Raw genomic sequence first — 14,498 nt, 5'->3', positions numbered from 1 at the left:
GTATGTGTGTGTGTAAAGGAATGATCTGGGATTGAGTACTTTTAAAAGTGATTCTTTGCAATGCTGTCTCTTTGGTTCTAAGATTCTGACCTAGTTGTTGTTAAGTGTCTTAAGTCGGTTCCGACTCACAGGGATCCTGTCAAGAGCGGTCCATAAAGACGCAATTGGCCAATCACTGTCGTATAAAGCCTCTTAGAGTCACCCTGACTTCAGTGTCTACCACCTCCCCCAGCCCCCACCCACCCAGAGAGCGTAAAATTAGGGGCTAGGGCCAGAAGGTTTCCGATAGAAGACTTCCTGCGGGTTCTGGCCAGCTGCAATTCTGATGGGTCTCAACTTTTCACCCTCCGCCTACCCGCGCGGCTGAAGAGTATTTGCTCCCCTCCGCCCAGCCCGGAGCCCAGGCAGGTCCGGGACCGGGCTCTCAGTGCCAGGGAGCAGCCGGGTCCGGGGAGGAACGCACGAGACTTGCGGGGGAAGCGGAATGGCCCTTCCCCAAGCGCTGCTGGTAGTCGCGGGAGCGGTGGGCGGGGAGCGCCAGGCCAGGCCGCCCTCCCGGGCAGTTCCTTCCTCTCCACACTCCCCCGACTCCTCACCATCTCCCTGAAGTCGGAGCCCACGAGGCTAGGGCAGTTCCCCTCCGCTGGCAGAACTGGGTGGAAATTTGGAGAGTAACGGAACGTGAAGCGCGCTGGGGATTGGGAAACCATCCTTGCAAACAGTGCTCTTTCAATAGTGCGCCACTGCTGTCCCCCATCCTGTTCCACTCCCCACCTCCCAGGCATCCCAGACAAGTGGGCCCCTGACCCCAGACTCGGAGAACGTGTGCCCTCTTCCTGCTATTCCCTTCCCAAATCGAGTTGCCCACCGAGGTGTCCAGGACCTTTTCTTGTCTTTCTGGAAAGCCCCCCTACTCCTGGAGTGACTTAGACATGCGCGTACAGCTTTTTTTGTCCCCAAAGCAAAGACTTTTAGTCGCTGGTCGGGCGGGTCTGGCCAGGCGGGTCCAGCCGGCGGCTGGGCGGGCTCCTGCAATCAGCTGCTGCCCCCTCTCGGCCGCTGGGATTGGGTAGGTGCGCAGGCGGCAGGCTCTGGGCCTCACAATCGTTTTCCCTCTCTCGTCGCAGCACATCCTCCGCTGAACAGAACTTTCCGCCAGAATGCTTCTCCTGTTGTTGGGCATCATCATCCTCCACGTTGCCGTATTGGTACTCTTGTTTGTCTCCACGATCGTCAGCGTGAGTGCTCAGTGGGTAATGGGGCTGGCAGTGGGGCGGGTGGGGCAGGCATCCCCACGTCCAGCCTGGGTGAGGCGTAGCCGGCCCCTGAAAGACCTTCCCTCCCCTCGGGGTCTTTGCCTGCGCTTCCCTTGGTTTGGAATTGTGTTGTTTTGAGCCCATAAATATGAATCTCCAGCGTCCCAGGATACTTTTGCAGTTTCTGGCAAGCTGCCCCTTTTAGTTGTTTTGAGAAAATCAGAGTAATTCATAGGCGGGGAGGAAGCAAGTGCTAGGCTAGGCGACATTTGAAGGCCTGTGTTCAAACTGGATTGCAGCGCATCTCCAGGGCGCTGGACTTCATTGGACAAGATTGTTGAGCATCTTCTCGATGCAAGTTTATCGAGGAAGGAAATGAAGTATTTATAAAGGCTTGTTTTTATTTTCCTCAAATGTCAAAGGCCAGCCAGTGGCTTGGTTATAAAACATCCGATAGAACCTGAACCCGGAAAATGAAAATTGGTTCTTCAAAAAAGAATACAGGGTACCCCTTCTGTTTTGTGGACACAGCGATTTGTTAATAAAGCCTCCACTGATATGAACCAGGTAGCCAGAAGAACTTTTAATACAAAACTATCAGATGTCAAACATTCCATTTTAAACTACTTCCTGGGTGATAGAACGAAGCATAGATACCTTTGGCAGTGGTGTTGCAGTGGCTTTAGCGTCTTAGCTCCAGGCCAGTTCCCAAGCCAGGAATTACATTCTTGTCCTTTTAAAAGGTTGAGAGATAATTTTGTCAGAGTGAGAAACAATTATGTTAGGGGTTTATGAATTGCTTTGCATTCACAAGCCTCTTCACAACATCTTAATTGTTCCTGGTGCTAATAGGTGTTTTGATTCATACACATTGTTGTTGTTGTGTGCCGTGGAGTCTGTTCTGACCCATAGCGACTCTGTACAGGGTTTCTGAGGCTGTACATTTTTATAGGAGCAGAAAGCCTCATCTTTCTCCCGCGGAACAGCTGGTAGTTTCGAACTGCTGACTTTGCAGTTCGCAGCCTGATTCGTAACCACTACGCTACCAGAGCTCCTTTCATACACATTATAAGTAAGGAAATGACCTCTGAGAAGTGGTGGTTTGGGGAATGAATCCTTGGGAATAATAAAAGGAAAGGTGACTTGGATTCAGGGGTCCTAAGTTCAGACCACTGTTTCTTCAGGTACCATAGTACCTACCTCTTGCACACAGTAGCTAGGTGTGTGTGTTGGGGAGGGCAGAGGGTGGAGTACTTGTCCATTTACAAACTGCTTGACACAAAGTGTCAGCTCTAGCATGTCTGAGTCAAGCTGCATCTTTCTTGATCTGACTGGGGCTTAACCAGGAAATGACCTCTGTCCTTCCAGCCCTGGGCAGGGGCAGACCAGGTTGATCTGTGGATTAAAGTGTCCTTTGCTTTCTTTTAGGATTCTCTCCTCTTCTCCCCAGCCCTATTCCCTGTGCATCCCTTTCCTGTTCAGTCCCTCCGCTGATTCTAGATGTCTGATTCTTTTTTAGCAATGGCTCGTGGGCCATGGATATGCGACTGATCTCTGGCAGAACTGTAGTGTTTCCACCACGAGCAACGTCCACCACTGTTTCTTTTCATCGGCAAATGGTGAGACTGGCTTTTTCCTCCATGACTTTGTCCTTATATGTCTGTAGCGTGTTCTTAGCACAGGACTGAAAGCACCTATTCTTGGAAGACACCAGCTAGAAAGTTGTTGCTGGGTTGGGGTGGACTGTGGCGGGGAGCCATGAACCCACGAACCCAAGTCTCACTGAGGAAACCAACAGCCTAGGTGCTATTTATTATGCTGTCTCCCACCTAGAGAAATGCTCTGTGCTCCTTCCTGATTTTTCAGTGTAATGTTGTTATTGAGTAAAGAAATCTGACCAAGGACAAACAGTAAAATGGTGGTGTGGGGCTAAACCTTAGGCAGGTCCCACTGGGATTTCTGATCTAACCATTCTCGTGGGTTGGTGCCTATCTCTGCTTTTCAAAAAGCCCTTCCTCTTCCTGCTACAGTGAACTGAGACTGTCCAGAACATGGCTGGGTTTGGAGTGCTATTTAGCAGAAACGGCTATGTGACTTCTTAATGCAAAATATAGAGCCTTGGAGCTAGTTGTAAACTTTCAATCTATGCCTGGGAGCTCCTGGGTGGTACAAGTTTGGAGGTTTTTTTGAGTCTACTGAGGAGCACCTCAGAAGAAAGACCTGGTGATCCACTTCTGAGAAATCAGCCAGTGGAAACCTCTATGGAGCCCAGTGCCGCTCTAGTATACACGATTGATGTTGAGAACACAGTGGACCTGTCTCAGCATGGTCTTGTGTTCCAAAGGATGTGTGGTCAGTTGGGAGAGGAAGGTAGCTGTAGATATGGTGGATCTTGGCATCTTGGGTTTAGAAGGTCATAAAGCACAGCTGTAGATGTTGCTGTCGCTTCTCAGGAGCAGCGTAGTGGATTACGAGCTGAGCTGCTAACAGCAAGGTCAGTAGTTTGGATCTGTCCGTCACTCCTAGGCAGAAAGATGAGGCTTTCTGCTCCCGTAAAGATTTACAGCCTTGGAAACCCAGTACAAGGTCACTGTAACCACCACTACCACTGTAGCTGCTCAGAGACCCAGCCGGTATCTCTATGGAAGACACTCTACCCCATGAAAGAAACCGGTTTAGCTCCAGCGCAATAAAGTGAAGTCACCCTTAGATTCAAGCTTTGCACAATTCAGTCTTTTTGCTGGATTTTTCTTCCTGCAAGCCCTAGACCCAAACATGTCTCTGAAGCATTGTAAACGAAACATCCGGAACCTCCTTAAAAAGAGAAACGGCTAAAATAGCCATTTGTCAGTGTATGTGGGGAGGATAGTCAAGAAATACTTTTTCCCTTTCCTCAGTGGAGTAGAAAGCCCTGCTTTATGCTTTCACTTTCCAGGGGGGGAAAAAGAGAGAGAGAGATTCCCCCCACCCTTCCCCTACCCTTACTGATGTGAACAGCCCTTATCTTTTCTCTGAGTATGTGGAGAGTGTTGAATTAAAACCACCCTTCGGTTGCTTTGGTGAGATGGCAACAAAGTTAATCAAATACTCATGAGTGCCTGAGATGTGACCATCACTTTGCTTCTCTCCCAAGGCACAGCATCCGGTTTCTCCCCCCACAAGGTCTGATTGAGGTTCCCTGGAGTCTGAATGGGCCGCTTCTTACTCACTACTGCCACCTGGTGGTCACAGGTGGGGATGCAGCCCGAAATAGGCCTGCTTTCCCTAAGTCAGGTGATGTCTTCAAGGGATGTTTCCAAGTGGCATTTGGCCCACTTGGGGATGGCCAAGAATCCTGGACTCACAGGCCCGGAAGGGAGCAACTTTGCCAGGCACATTGAAACTCGGCTGTGTTTCAGCAGAAGCAAGGTGGCAGAGGAACAGCTATCTTAAGTTGGGCTCAAATTCCTGTAGAAAACAAAGTGTTATTTGCCTCCTGGTCTGTTGTTGGCCAGCATTCTGCATCTTCTGGGGTGTGGATAGCTGCTATTCTGACCTAGAAGCAGGCCTAAAGGAGACATTAAAGGCCCCTACATTCAAAAATAAAAGGAAAAAAAGAAAAGCCAGCTGCTGTGGCGTAGACGCTGACTCACGATGATCTCATGTATGCCGGAGTAGAACGGTGTTTATAGTTTTCAGTGACTGATTTTTTCAGAAACAGATTTCTAAGCCTTTCTTCCAAGGTACTTCTGGGTAGATTTGAACTGCCTATCTTTGGATTAGCAACTGAACCCATTAATCATCGCACTTCCCAGGGACTCCAAGAGGCACTAAAATAAATTTAAAAACCCAAACAACAAACCAAAAAGCTCCACAGAAGAACGCATTGTAGTGGAGTTAGTTCCAACCCATGGTTACCTACGTGTTGTGACGTAGACTGTGCTCCATAGGATTTTATTGGCTGTAATCTTTGTGCGGTGCTTTGGGTTAATGCATTGGCTTACAAAGTTGGTTTGAACTGCAAGGTTAGTGGTTCAAGCTCACCAGCCGCTCCTTGGAAACCTTATACAGGGTTGGTATGGGCCGGAACTAATTCAACGGCACTTAAAAACAACAATGATCTTTATGAAAATACTTTTTCAGACCTTTTTTGTTTTTCCCAAGCAGAGCTGTTAGATGGCTTCAAAACGCCCTGCTTTCGATTAGTAGCCAATCACAAATGTTTGTGACACCCAGAAACCTTAAAGAGGGTATACTTCTTGTTGTGTGCCATCAAGTTGCTTTTAACTCTTAACAACCCAGTGGAACAGAGTGGAACTGCCCTATAATGCCTGGTGTGGCACCATAGGATAAGCATTGGACTGCAAACCATAAGGTGGCTGTTCAAACCCACCAGCTGCACCTTGGAACTCCTACATAGGGTCTCTATGAGTCATAATAGACTCGACAGCACTTAATCTTTATGAGAAAAGGAGTCCTGGTGGCGCTGTGGGTTAGGCATTGGCCTGCTAACCTCAAGATCAGCGGTTCAAACACACTAGCAACTATGTAGGAGAAAGATGAGACTGTCTGCTCCCATGAAGATTTACAGCCTCAGAAACCTTATGTGGGGTTGCTAGGAGTCCTGGTGTGGCGCTTGGGTCAATGCACTGGGCTGCAAAGTCCGTTTGAACCACAAGGTTGGCGGTTCAAGTTTACCAGCTCCTCCTCAGAAACCCTATACAGGGCCACTATGGGTTGAAACCGACTTGATGGCACTTAACAACAGCAACAACAATGAGTTGACTCGATGGAAGTAGGTTTGGTGTTACCGGGTTTTGAAACTTTCATGGAAGCAAATTGCTTGGTCTTTTCTCCATCAGAGCTGCTGGTGGACTCTATGTGTTGACCTTCGGTTAGCAGCTTAGTCAAGGGTCTTTATATTTGGTTTCAAATCTCACGGCGTTGTTTTCTGTGGGGATTTCAGTGTGTACCTTTGTCTCTAACACCTGTCTTCTCAATACCGACATTTTAAATCAATCTGGACATGCCTTTAAACACTTGGGCTTTGTTTCAACTCAGGCTTGTAAATTAGAAGTTTCCATTTAAGCCTTCCCAGTAGTAATTTCCATGTGTTACTGTAAAGTTCAGCTCTGAGGTACTGGCTCCTCCTAATGATTCCTTGGTTGGGTTTGGGGTTAGCAATTGCTGCGACAAACAATAAGGTGGTGAAAATATATGAAAAGAGATAATGCCTTTATAAATGGACTCTACCAGTTGTAAACCTTTACTTTGTTATTTGCTAGTGGAATATATGATGGTGATGGTGGTGGTGATGTGCTGTGGAGTTGGTTCTGACTCATAGCGACCCTGTACAGGGTTTCCAAGGCTGTAAATCTTTATGGGAGCAGAAAGCCTCATCTTTCTCCTGCGGACCAGCTGGTAGTTTCGAACTGCTGATATTGCAGTTCGCAGCCTGATTCGTAACCACTACGCTACCAGAGCACCTTAGAATTTATGATTATTGTTGCTATTGTTAATAGCCGTCGAGTCGGTTCTGACACATAGTGACCCTGTATAGGGTTTCTGAGGAGCAGCTGGTGGGCTTGAACCGCCGACCTTGCCGTTCAAATGGCTTTGCAGTCTGGCGCACTAACCCACAGCAGCACACTAGGACCATTAGTCAGTATCAGCAATGAATTACTTCTGATTTCTTAAATTAAAAGTATGTATCATATATTATATATTATGATACATACTTTTAATTTAAGAAATCAGAAGTAATTCATTGCTGATACTGACTAATGAAGAGCATGTTGCAAGTGTATTATGTGAAATATACATTGGTTTAGATCACTTTCTATTATTTCTGAAGGGACTAGTTTTTATGTGTGTGGGGATCATGGCACTGTCCCCTCCAGGGGGACTTCACATTATTCTCCATAAGAATGATGCCTCTTGGTGTTGCGCAGTATATTAGTCAGTCAAGGAACTTCAAGTGTCTATGTTATATAGTTTAAAGGAGGCATATCAGATCTTGATACTAGAAGTAGCTGTAGTTTTCTTACTCATTATCTTCAACTCTGCCTGCCTTCTCATTGTTTCATTTCTGGTCCCCTTCCTGTCTGTCTGTGAACTGAGGTGGGGCATAGTCATCATGAGCTTTTATTGAATGCCTCTGGGGCCCTGAGAATACAACAAGGACCTGCAAAGCATTAGACCTTGACCTTGCTGGTCCTAAGTTTTGTTGAGGAGTCAGGAGATGAGTGTGGTGGAGTGAATCAAGTGAAGGCAGCCTAAGCCGGGTGCCCAAGGAGTAGGGTAGGCAGACAGCCAGCGTGCCAGAGGCCAGGGGAGGAAGCGCAATGGGAGTTTTGTGTGGGAGGTGGAATTTGACCCATCCTCCAGAGGATAGGCAGGAATTACATATATACGTTCAGGGGACGGATGCTCTGTCAAGGCAATGATGTAATGCAAAGCAGAAGGGAAGCGCAGGGACATGTAGACCAGCCAACTGCTGTCCAGTCAGGATTAAGACAACACACTGACTTAAATAAAGAGGCCCGGGAGAAAGCAACCTAGGGTAGGCATCTGGTCCTATGAAACTGACAGAACCCCAGACCTTTTCAAATATTTTTTTTTACTTTTCTTCCCTCCATCACTTGGGGTTGACCCTCTTCCTCATGGAACAAAAGGCTCCTAGAGCTCCAGTCATCTCATCCACATTCCAATAAGACCTCCCTAGATGGACCAGGCACTTCTGCTTCGTTCTCTCAGCTAGACCTTAGTCACCTGGCCACACCTGGCTTCAACGAGGCTGAGAAATGTTGTTGTTTGGCCTCACTGAACGCATGTTTTCCTCACCTCCACTTTTACAGCAGTCCCTCTGTGTCCTGTGCACTGTCCTCCCAGTGACCCATACCAGAAACTGCAGAGTCATCCTAGACTTCTTTCTCTCTCTATTTCCCTCCCTTCCTGGTTAAAAGAAAAGGAATCAAAAACAAGTGTGTGCAGCATAGAACCATTGCCTTGGGTTTTCAAGAGTATATGATCGCTGGAAGCAGATGGCTGACCCTTTCTTCTGTGATAGCATTGGGTTTGTTCAAGCCACCAATGTTTAGAGTTAATTGAGTATAAACCATTTATGCCACACAAGGACCTCTCCCCTCCACCCCCTGCTATTAATGGCGTCTTGCTGATTATTAGTTCACAGTGCCCCTTGAATCTTTGATTTCTTCCATTCCTGACCTCTCGTCTGCATCTCTGACCCATCTATTCAGTTGCCTTATAGATAGTTCTGTTAGAACATCTCAGAGATGTTGTCCAAACTTGGTCTTCATCCTTCCCTACCACATCTCTCCTGCGTCAATAAATGGTTCATCACTGGCCAGCCAGCCAAGTGGTTGGGCTCGGACTTGATGTGTTTTCATCTCTCGTCCTTCTTGAACTCCCTGTCCACCCAGTGATGTGATTTCCTGTGTCCTTCCTTGCTGGCTCTCTTGTTACCCATTTTTATTTGGAATTTAGTATGATGTCAAAAACAAACAAACAAACAAACAAACAAACAAACAAACCTGACCATTTCACTCTCCAATTTAACCCCTTTCAGAGGTTTCTCATGGGTCTCAGTCTTTAGGTAGAAATCTAGAAGAAGGCCCATTGGGGTCTACCTGCATACTCCATTCCTGCACCCTTTTTAAATGTCATCTGCAAGATCACCACCAGGGAGTAAAGGAGGCTGGCCATTTCAGGGACAGAGGACAAGACTGGATCAAGCAGATAGAGTGAGCAGGGGGGAGTAGGAGAGCTGTTGGGCCTGTCACGAGCCTAGTAAGGAGTCTGGAACATGTTGATGCATTTCCAGTTTTTATGTTTCACTCTGATTTTCTCTGTCATCTATGTGTCTCAGCTGTCTATTTTGCTGAAGTTAAAGCAACAGCCAAGAGCACACACAAGGCAGAATAATTTAGAAATCTTACCAAGACATTTCCATTAATTAACCTACATGATGGGATTCTTGTCACATTTGTTGCTCTCGGTTTCTTTTGCTGCCTTACAGAGTCTCCTCATTGAGAGCTTTTATTCTCATAATTGTGGTGGTGGTTATGTGCTGCGGAGTTGGTTCTGACTCGTGGAGACCCTGTGTAGGGTTTCTGAGGCTGTAAATCTTTATGGGAGCAGAAAGCCTCATCTTTCTCCCATGGAATAAATAGATGGTAGTTTTGAACAGTTGACCTTGAGGTTAGCAGCCTGACTCATAACCACCTTGCTACCAGAGCTCCTTAATTAGAGAATAACCATCGATATTATGTCATGATAGAAAATCAGTGTTTCTGTACCGGTGTGACACTTCAGATTAATGCACTGGACTGCAATGTCGGTTTAAACAGCAAGCTTGGTGGTTCAAGCTCACTAGCCTCTCCTCGGAAACCTATACAGGTTGCTATGAGTCAGAATCAACTTAACAACAACCATGATAAATATAGTGGAATACCAAGACATGACTGATCGTGTCAAAGGACATGTTGTTGTCATTGTTAAGTGTCCTCAGAAGTACACTGGGTCTTATATGAGGTTCCTGGAGCTGCGGCGTTCGAGCCAACGCCATCTGAGCAGCTCTGGTTATGAACTGAAGTGAGGTGGGTCAGGGTGCCAAGGCTCCTCATCAAGTCCCATAGGTGCCCGCATTCTGGATCACTCCTTCTGCCCCCTCACCCCCATAAATGGAGTGAGTTAAGCATCTAGTAGTGACTCAGAGCATTCAAGCATAGCATGTGTCTTGAAATCGAGTGAATGAGTGGTTTTTGCTCGGAGTCCTCCCAATGACTGAAATAGTGATTCCAAGTTCATATGCCTAAGACCTCTTCCTTTCTGCCTTGGCTCTGTGTGGCCCTGGGCCCCTTCAGAATGGGTCAGATGACCAGAGTCCACACAGGTCCGGGGCACCCAGATGCTATAGACAGGCATGGTGTTGGTCTCCCCCCGCGCCTCCGCCTGATCTTTATACGCTTCAGAGAATCAAGCTGAGATTAGGCCCAGTCAGATGTCCCTTCCTCCTAGCGCCATGCCCCCTGTTACAGAACCCTCGCTTGTCTCAGAAGAAAGAGAGCTGATAAGCTTTTTCACACTGAGGTCCTGAGATGCTAGGCCTGTAATATGTGTCCATTCTGTAAGCATTTCCATTTTAAAAGAGACGAGAACATGGAAGAAACACATGCACTTCACATCCACACACGCATGCACTCACCAGTGTGTGCTTTACCAGTGTCTCCAGGCAAGCATGCTTTGGCCACAGAGTGTGGGGCTTGGGCAGGACCAGAACCAAGAACATGAGTGCCCCTTGCCTCTCTTTTTCATTCTAAACAAAAACAGACTCATGCCAGTTAGTAGATTTTAGGCAGCATTGGACCCTTCCTTTGGACTGAAAATTAAAAAAACAGCTTGCCAGTCTCAGAGGCCTAACACATGAGCCCACATGTTGTATCTGTCTTTAAAATGACTCCAGATAAAACCTGTTTCTCCATTGGGCGACATTGTCATTTCTGCAAGAGCGTTAAGGCCATTTCCTCATCTGCGGCTGACCTTTTGGACATATTATAGAGAATATAGGGAGCCCTCTGTATTTGTGGTTTTGTGTTTTGCAACTTCACAGCTTTTCGGCTCCCTAGAACAAACCCACAATAGCTACCCAAGGAAAGATTTTTGATTCTACAGGCCCTGTGGGAGGCTGGGATCCTGCAGGACCAGGGAGGTTCAAGCAATGGCTTGTGGTGTCTCCACACTGATGTTTCAAACCTTAAGAATGTTTCTCATCAAATGCCAGTATCCTGGAATTAATATAGAATGCTTGTTCTAACCTGGGTCTGAACCATATGTCCCTTGAAGCTCTCAGTCTTTGCTTCTTAGACAATTTAAATAGCATCTCCAGGATTTTACCAGAATGTGTTTCATGAATAGGGATTGGCCTGTGGTGAGGCCTGCGGTTATGGGTTTTGGTTTTCAATATCTGGGAGTAAACTTGCCTAGTGTGCAGTCCTCAGCCCGCTCGTAGACTCCTAGTGTTGTCAGGAAGGAGTCAAGAAGACCCTCAATCCACTTCCCCACCCGGTCTGAAGCTTCAGGCTTTTTACAATCTACCCTCCAGTGACCCAGAACTTACCACCTTTCAAGAGAGCCCCTCCGTTTTCCCTAAAGCCAATGTGATTCATTCTTGTATTCTCCAGTTATATTGAGCACATTCAATGCATTGGGCACTGCCCCAGAAACTGGGTACCTAAGAGGTGAACAAGAAAAACAAAGGTCCTCCCTCTAAGTTGATTAGTGCTCACCAATGTGTAGTAGCGTAGTGGTTATGAATTAGGCTGCTAACCTCAAGGTCAGCAGTTCGAAACTACCAGCCATTCCGCGGGAGAAAGATGAGGCTTTCTGCTCCCATAAAGATTTACAGTCTCGGAAACCCTGTGACGGGTTACTATGAGTCGGAACTGACTCCACAGTTCATAACAACAACAATGTGTAGTAGGTTACGTGTTGGGCTGCTAACCTCAAGGTCAGCAGTTCAAATCCACCAGCTACTCCGTGGAAAAAAGATGAGGCTTTCTGTTCCTATAAAGACTTTACAGCCTCAGAAACCCTTTACAGGGTCACTGTAAGCCGGAACAGACTCGGTGGCACAAAACCACTAACACCAAGAGCAGAAGAATGAAGAAAGGGCATTGTTTAGGAAGCAGTGAATTTCTGCTTATGGTGATAGGAAATTTGGCAAAGGTTTCTAGTGACGGATACACAATGCAATTAATGTCACTGACATCACTGAATTACACATGTGGAAAACGTTGAGTTGGCCAGTGTGCTATAGATATCTTTGTTGTTGTTAAGTGCCTTTGAATCGTTTCTGGCTCATAGTGATCCTATGTAGGTTTCTGAGTCTGTAAATAGTTATGGGAGCAGAAAGCCTCATCTTTCTCTTGTAGAGTGGCTGGTGGGTATGAACCATTGTCCTTGTGGTTCACAGTCCATTGCTTATCGTACAGTGTCATGGCTGTACAATATACAGTTTTATGATAATAAAAAGGGAAAAGAAAAAGAAAAAAACCAACAAGATTTCTGGAGGAAACACTGTAAATAATATACAGTTGTACATAGCGGAATAGTGCTTTATAGTCCAGGAAATAAATGGAGTGATGAAATAGGAAGTCATCCAGCAGAGGAAATGGTTGTCGTCACACAAGGCGTTTTTGAGAGCTGATGTGGATTGAGACTTAAAAAGCAGGGAGGAACTTGTTAGTCATGTGGAGACCCAGAGGAAGAGAAATCTAGGACTTGATTAAATATTAGCACACTTCACTAAGAACTGAAAAGTTGGAGGTTTGAGTTCACCCAGGAGATCTACTTCTAAAGAATCAGCCACTGGACATTCTGGAGCACAGTTCTACTCTGACATACATGGGGTTGGCAGGACTTAACGTAGATGCTGGCTTTTAGCTAATGGCAAAGACCAAGGTTTTGAGGCAGGGAAAATTGGTATGTATGGCCAGCATTGAGGAGGCTTGGTGGCTCAGTGTGTTAAGTATTGGGAAGTTCAAGGTTGGCAGTTCGAACCCACCAGCTGTTTCATGGGAGAACTATGAGGCAGTCTGTTTCCATAAAGATTAAATGTGGGAAACCCTCAAAAGTAGTTCTTCTCTGTCCCATAAAAGTCGCTGAAGTCAGAATTGGACTCAGAGGCAGTGGGTTTGGGGTGAGTCCAGAAATGGTGGGGATCATGTGGTGGGTGAGTATGCTGGCCACAGGAAGGACAACAAGATAAGGCAGGAAATGGGTAGGGCCTCACAGACCAAGGTACCGAGACTGGCATCTGGGAAACCCTTGAGGGGTTCAAGCAGACCAGGGGCAGGATTTAATTTGTGTTTTGAAGACCATTCTGGCTGTTATGTTGAGAACGTATTTTGGGGTATGGCAAGATTGTCACGTGGGAACAGTGAGCAGGCCGTGTTGACAGTCTAGGTGGGACGAAATGGTGACTGTAGCTCACGTGGTTGCAGATCTTCTCTTCAAAGCTGGGCATTTCACTCCTCACCAGACCCATAGGAGGAGGTTGGGGAACAGGACGAGTGCAGGATTCACTGCTGGGTTGGATATGGGTGGAGGCGGGGAGTTGCAGAAAGAATCATTAAAGATAACTGGGACATGAATGACTTACGGCTGGTTTTTTGTTTTTTTGTTTTTATCAAGATGGGGGGACTGGGGAGGAAGAGAGTTTTGAGGGTGAGGGTTGTTGTTGTTATGTGTCGTGGAGTCGGTTCCGACTCATAGCGACCCTGTACAGGGTTTCCAAGGCTGTAAATCTTTACAGGAGCAGAAAGCGTCCTCTTTCTCCTGTGGAACAGCTGGTAGTTTCCAACTGCTGACCTTCTGGTTCGCAGCCTGATTTGTAACCACTATGCTACCAGAGCTAGAAATGAGTAATTATGTGTGAACCATCAGAGGTGATAAAAGGTCAGCAAAGAAGTCCAGAGCTTGGGGCAGGGGTTTGGCCAGGATACTAGGGAGTCAGGAGTCTATAATGTACTTATGCACTGAATGCCATGGTTCTGAATAAAATTACTTGGACCCAGATGAGAGGAGGGGCAGAAGGGAGTGAATGAGGCCCAGAGCAGAATTGGGTGCTCATTGTGGATTCAGGAAGTACTTAGCAAAAGAAACTGGGAAGAAGTAGCCAGTGATGTTGGAGGAATTCCATGAGATATTGTCTAAATAAGTTACTGCCTTCAACCCAAATCTGCCCCCTCTTTTGTGTAGTCATTTCTGGCTTTTCTCATTAGTGCCTGGCTGGCAGCATTCTGTGTTCAGCTCGGGTTTTACCAAGTTGCAGAGCTTGCCTTCAAGGAGTTTAAGCCCTGAATGGCGCTACTAGAGCATACTGACTGCAGTTTCTTTTCTACATGTGGGCCCTTCAGAAGCTTGAAGGCCGCGTTCTAGCTCTCCTGGTTCTTCTCTTCCCCAGCAGATGCTTCCTTCTTTCAGCAGCTTCTCTAGAGGCCCAGCTGTGTGAATACTCCCTTCAGGGTCTCTGCTTGTCTCTCTGAGGTTGGGTGAGTTATTGGCCGGGTAGGAGTTAGTGAGTAGAGAATAAAGGGAATGTCTCTGTCTTTTTTGGAGTCTCTGAGTGGTACAAGTGATTAAGTGTGTTCAGCTGTGAACTGAAAGGTTGGAGGTTCAAATCTATGTACAGGTACCTCAAAAGGAAGGCCCGGTGATGTAATTCTGAAAAAGCAGCCATTG

General features: G+C 46.7%; 1 protein-coding gene across 1 annotated transcript in view; it reads left to right on the top strand.

The window, feature by feature from the left end:
• The first annotated feature begins 1,160 nt into the window (after positions 1–1,160).
• Positions 1,161–14,498, top strand: part of PMP22 (peripheral myelin protein 22) — a 34,768-nt gene continuing 21,430 nt past the window's right edge. The window contains exons 1-2 of the mRNA XM_006877271.1: positions 1,161–1,238; positions 2,776–2,875. Coding sequence (XP_006877333.1) covers positions 1,161–1,238; positions 2,776–2,875 — 178 coding nt within the window. The remainder of the gene's footprint in view (positions 1,239–2,775; positions 2,876–14,498) is intronic.

The sequence above is a fragment of the Chrysochloris asiatica genome, unplaced genomic scaffold, assembly GCF_000296735.1.
Source record: "Chrysochloris asiatica unplaced genomic scaffold, ChrAsi1.0 scaffold00452, whole genome shotgun sequence".
NCBI classification, from domain to species: domain Eukaryota; kingdom Metazoa; phylum Chordata; class Mammalia; order Afrosoricida; family Chrysochloridae; genus Chrysochloris; species Chrysochloris asiatica.
This window is presented reverse-complemented; position numbering and strand designations above follow the sequence as displayed.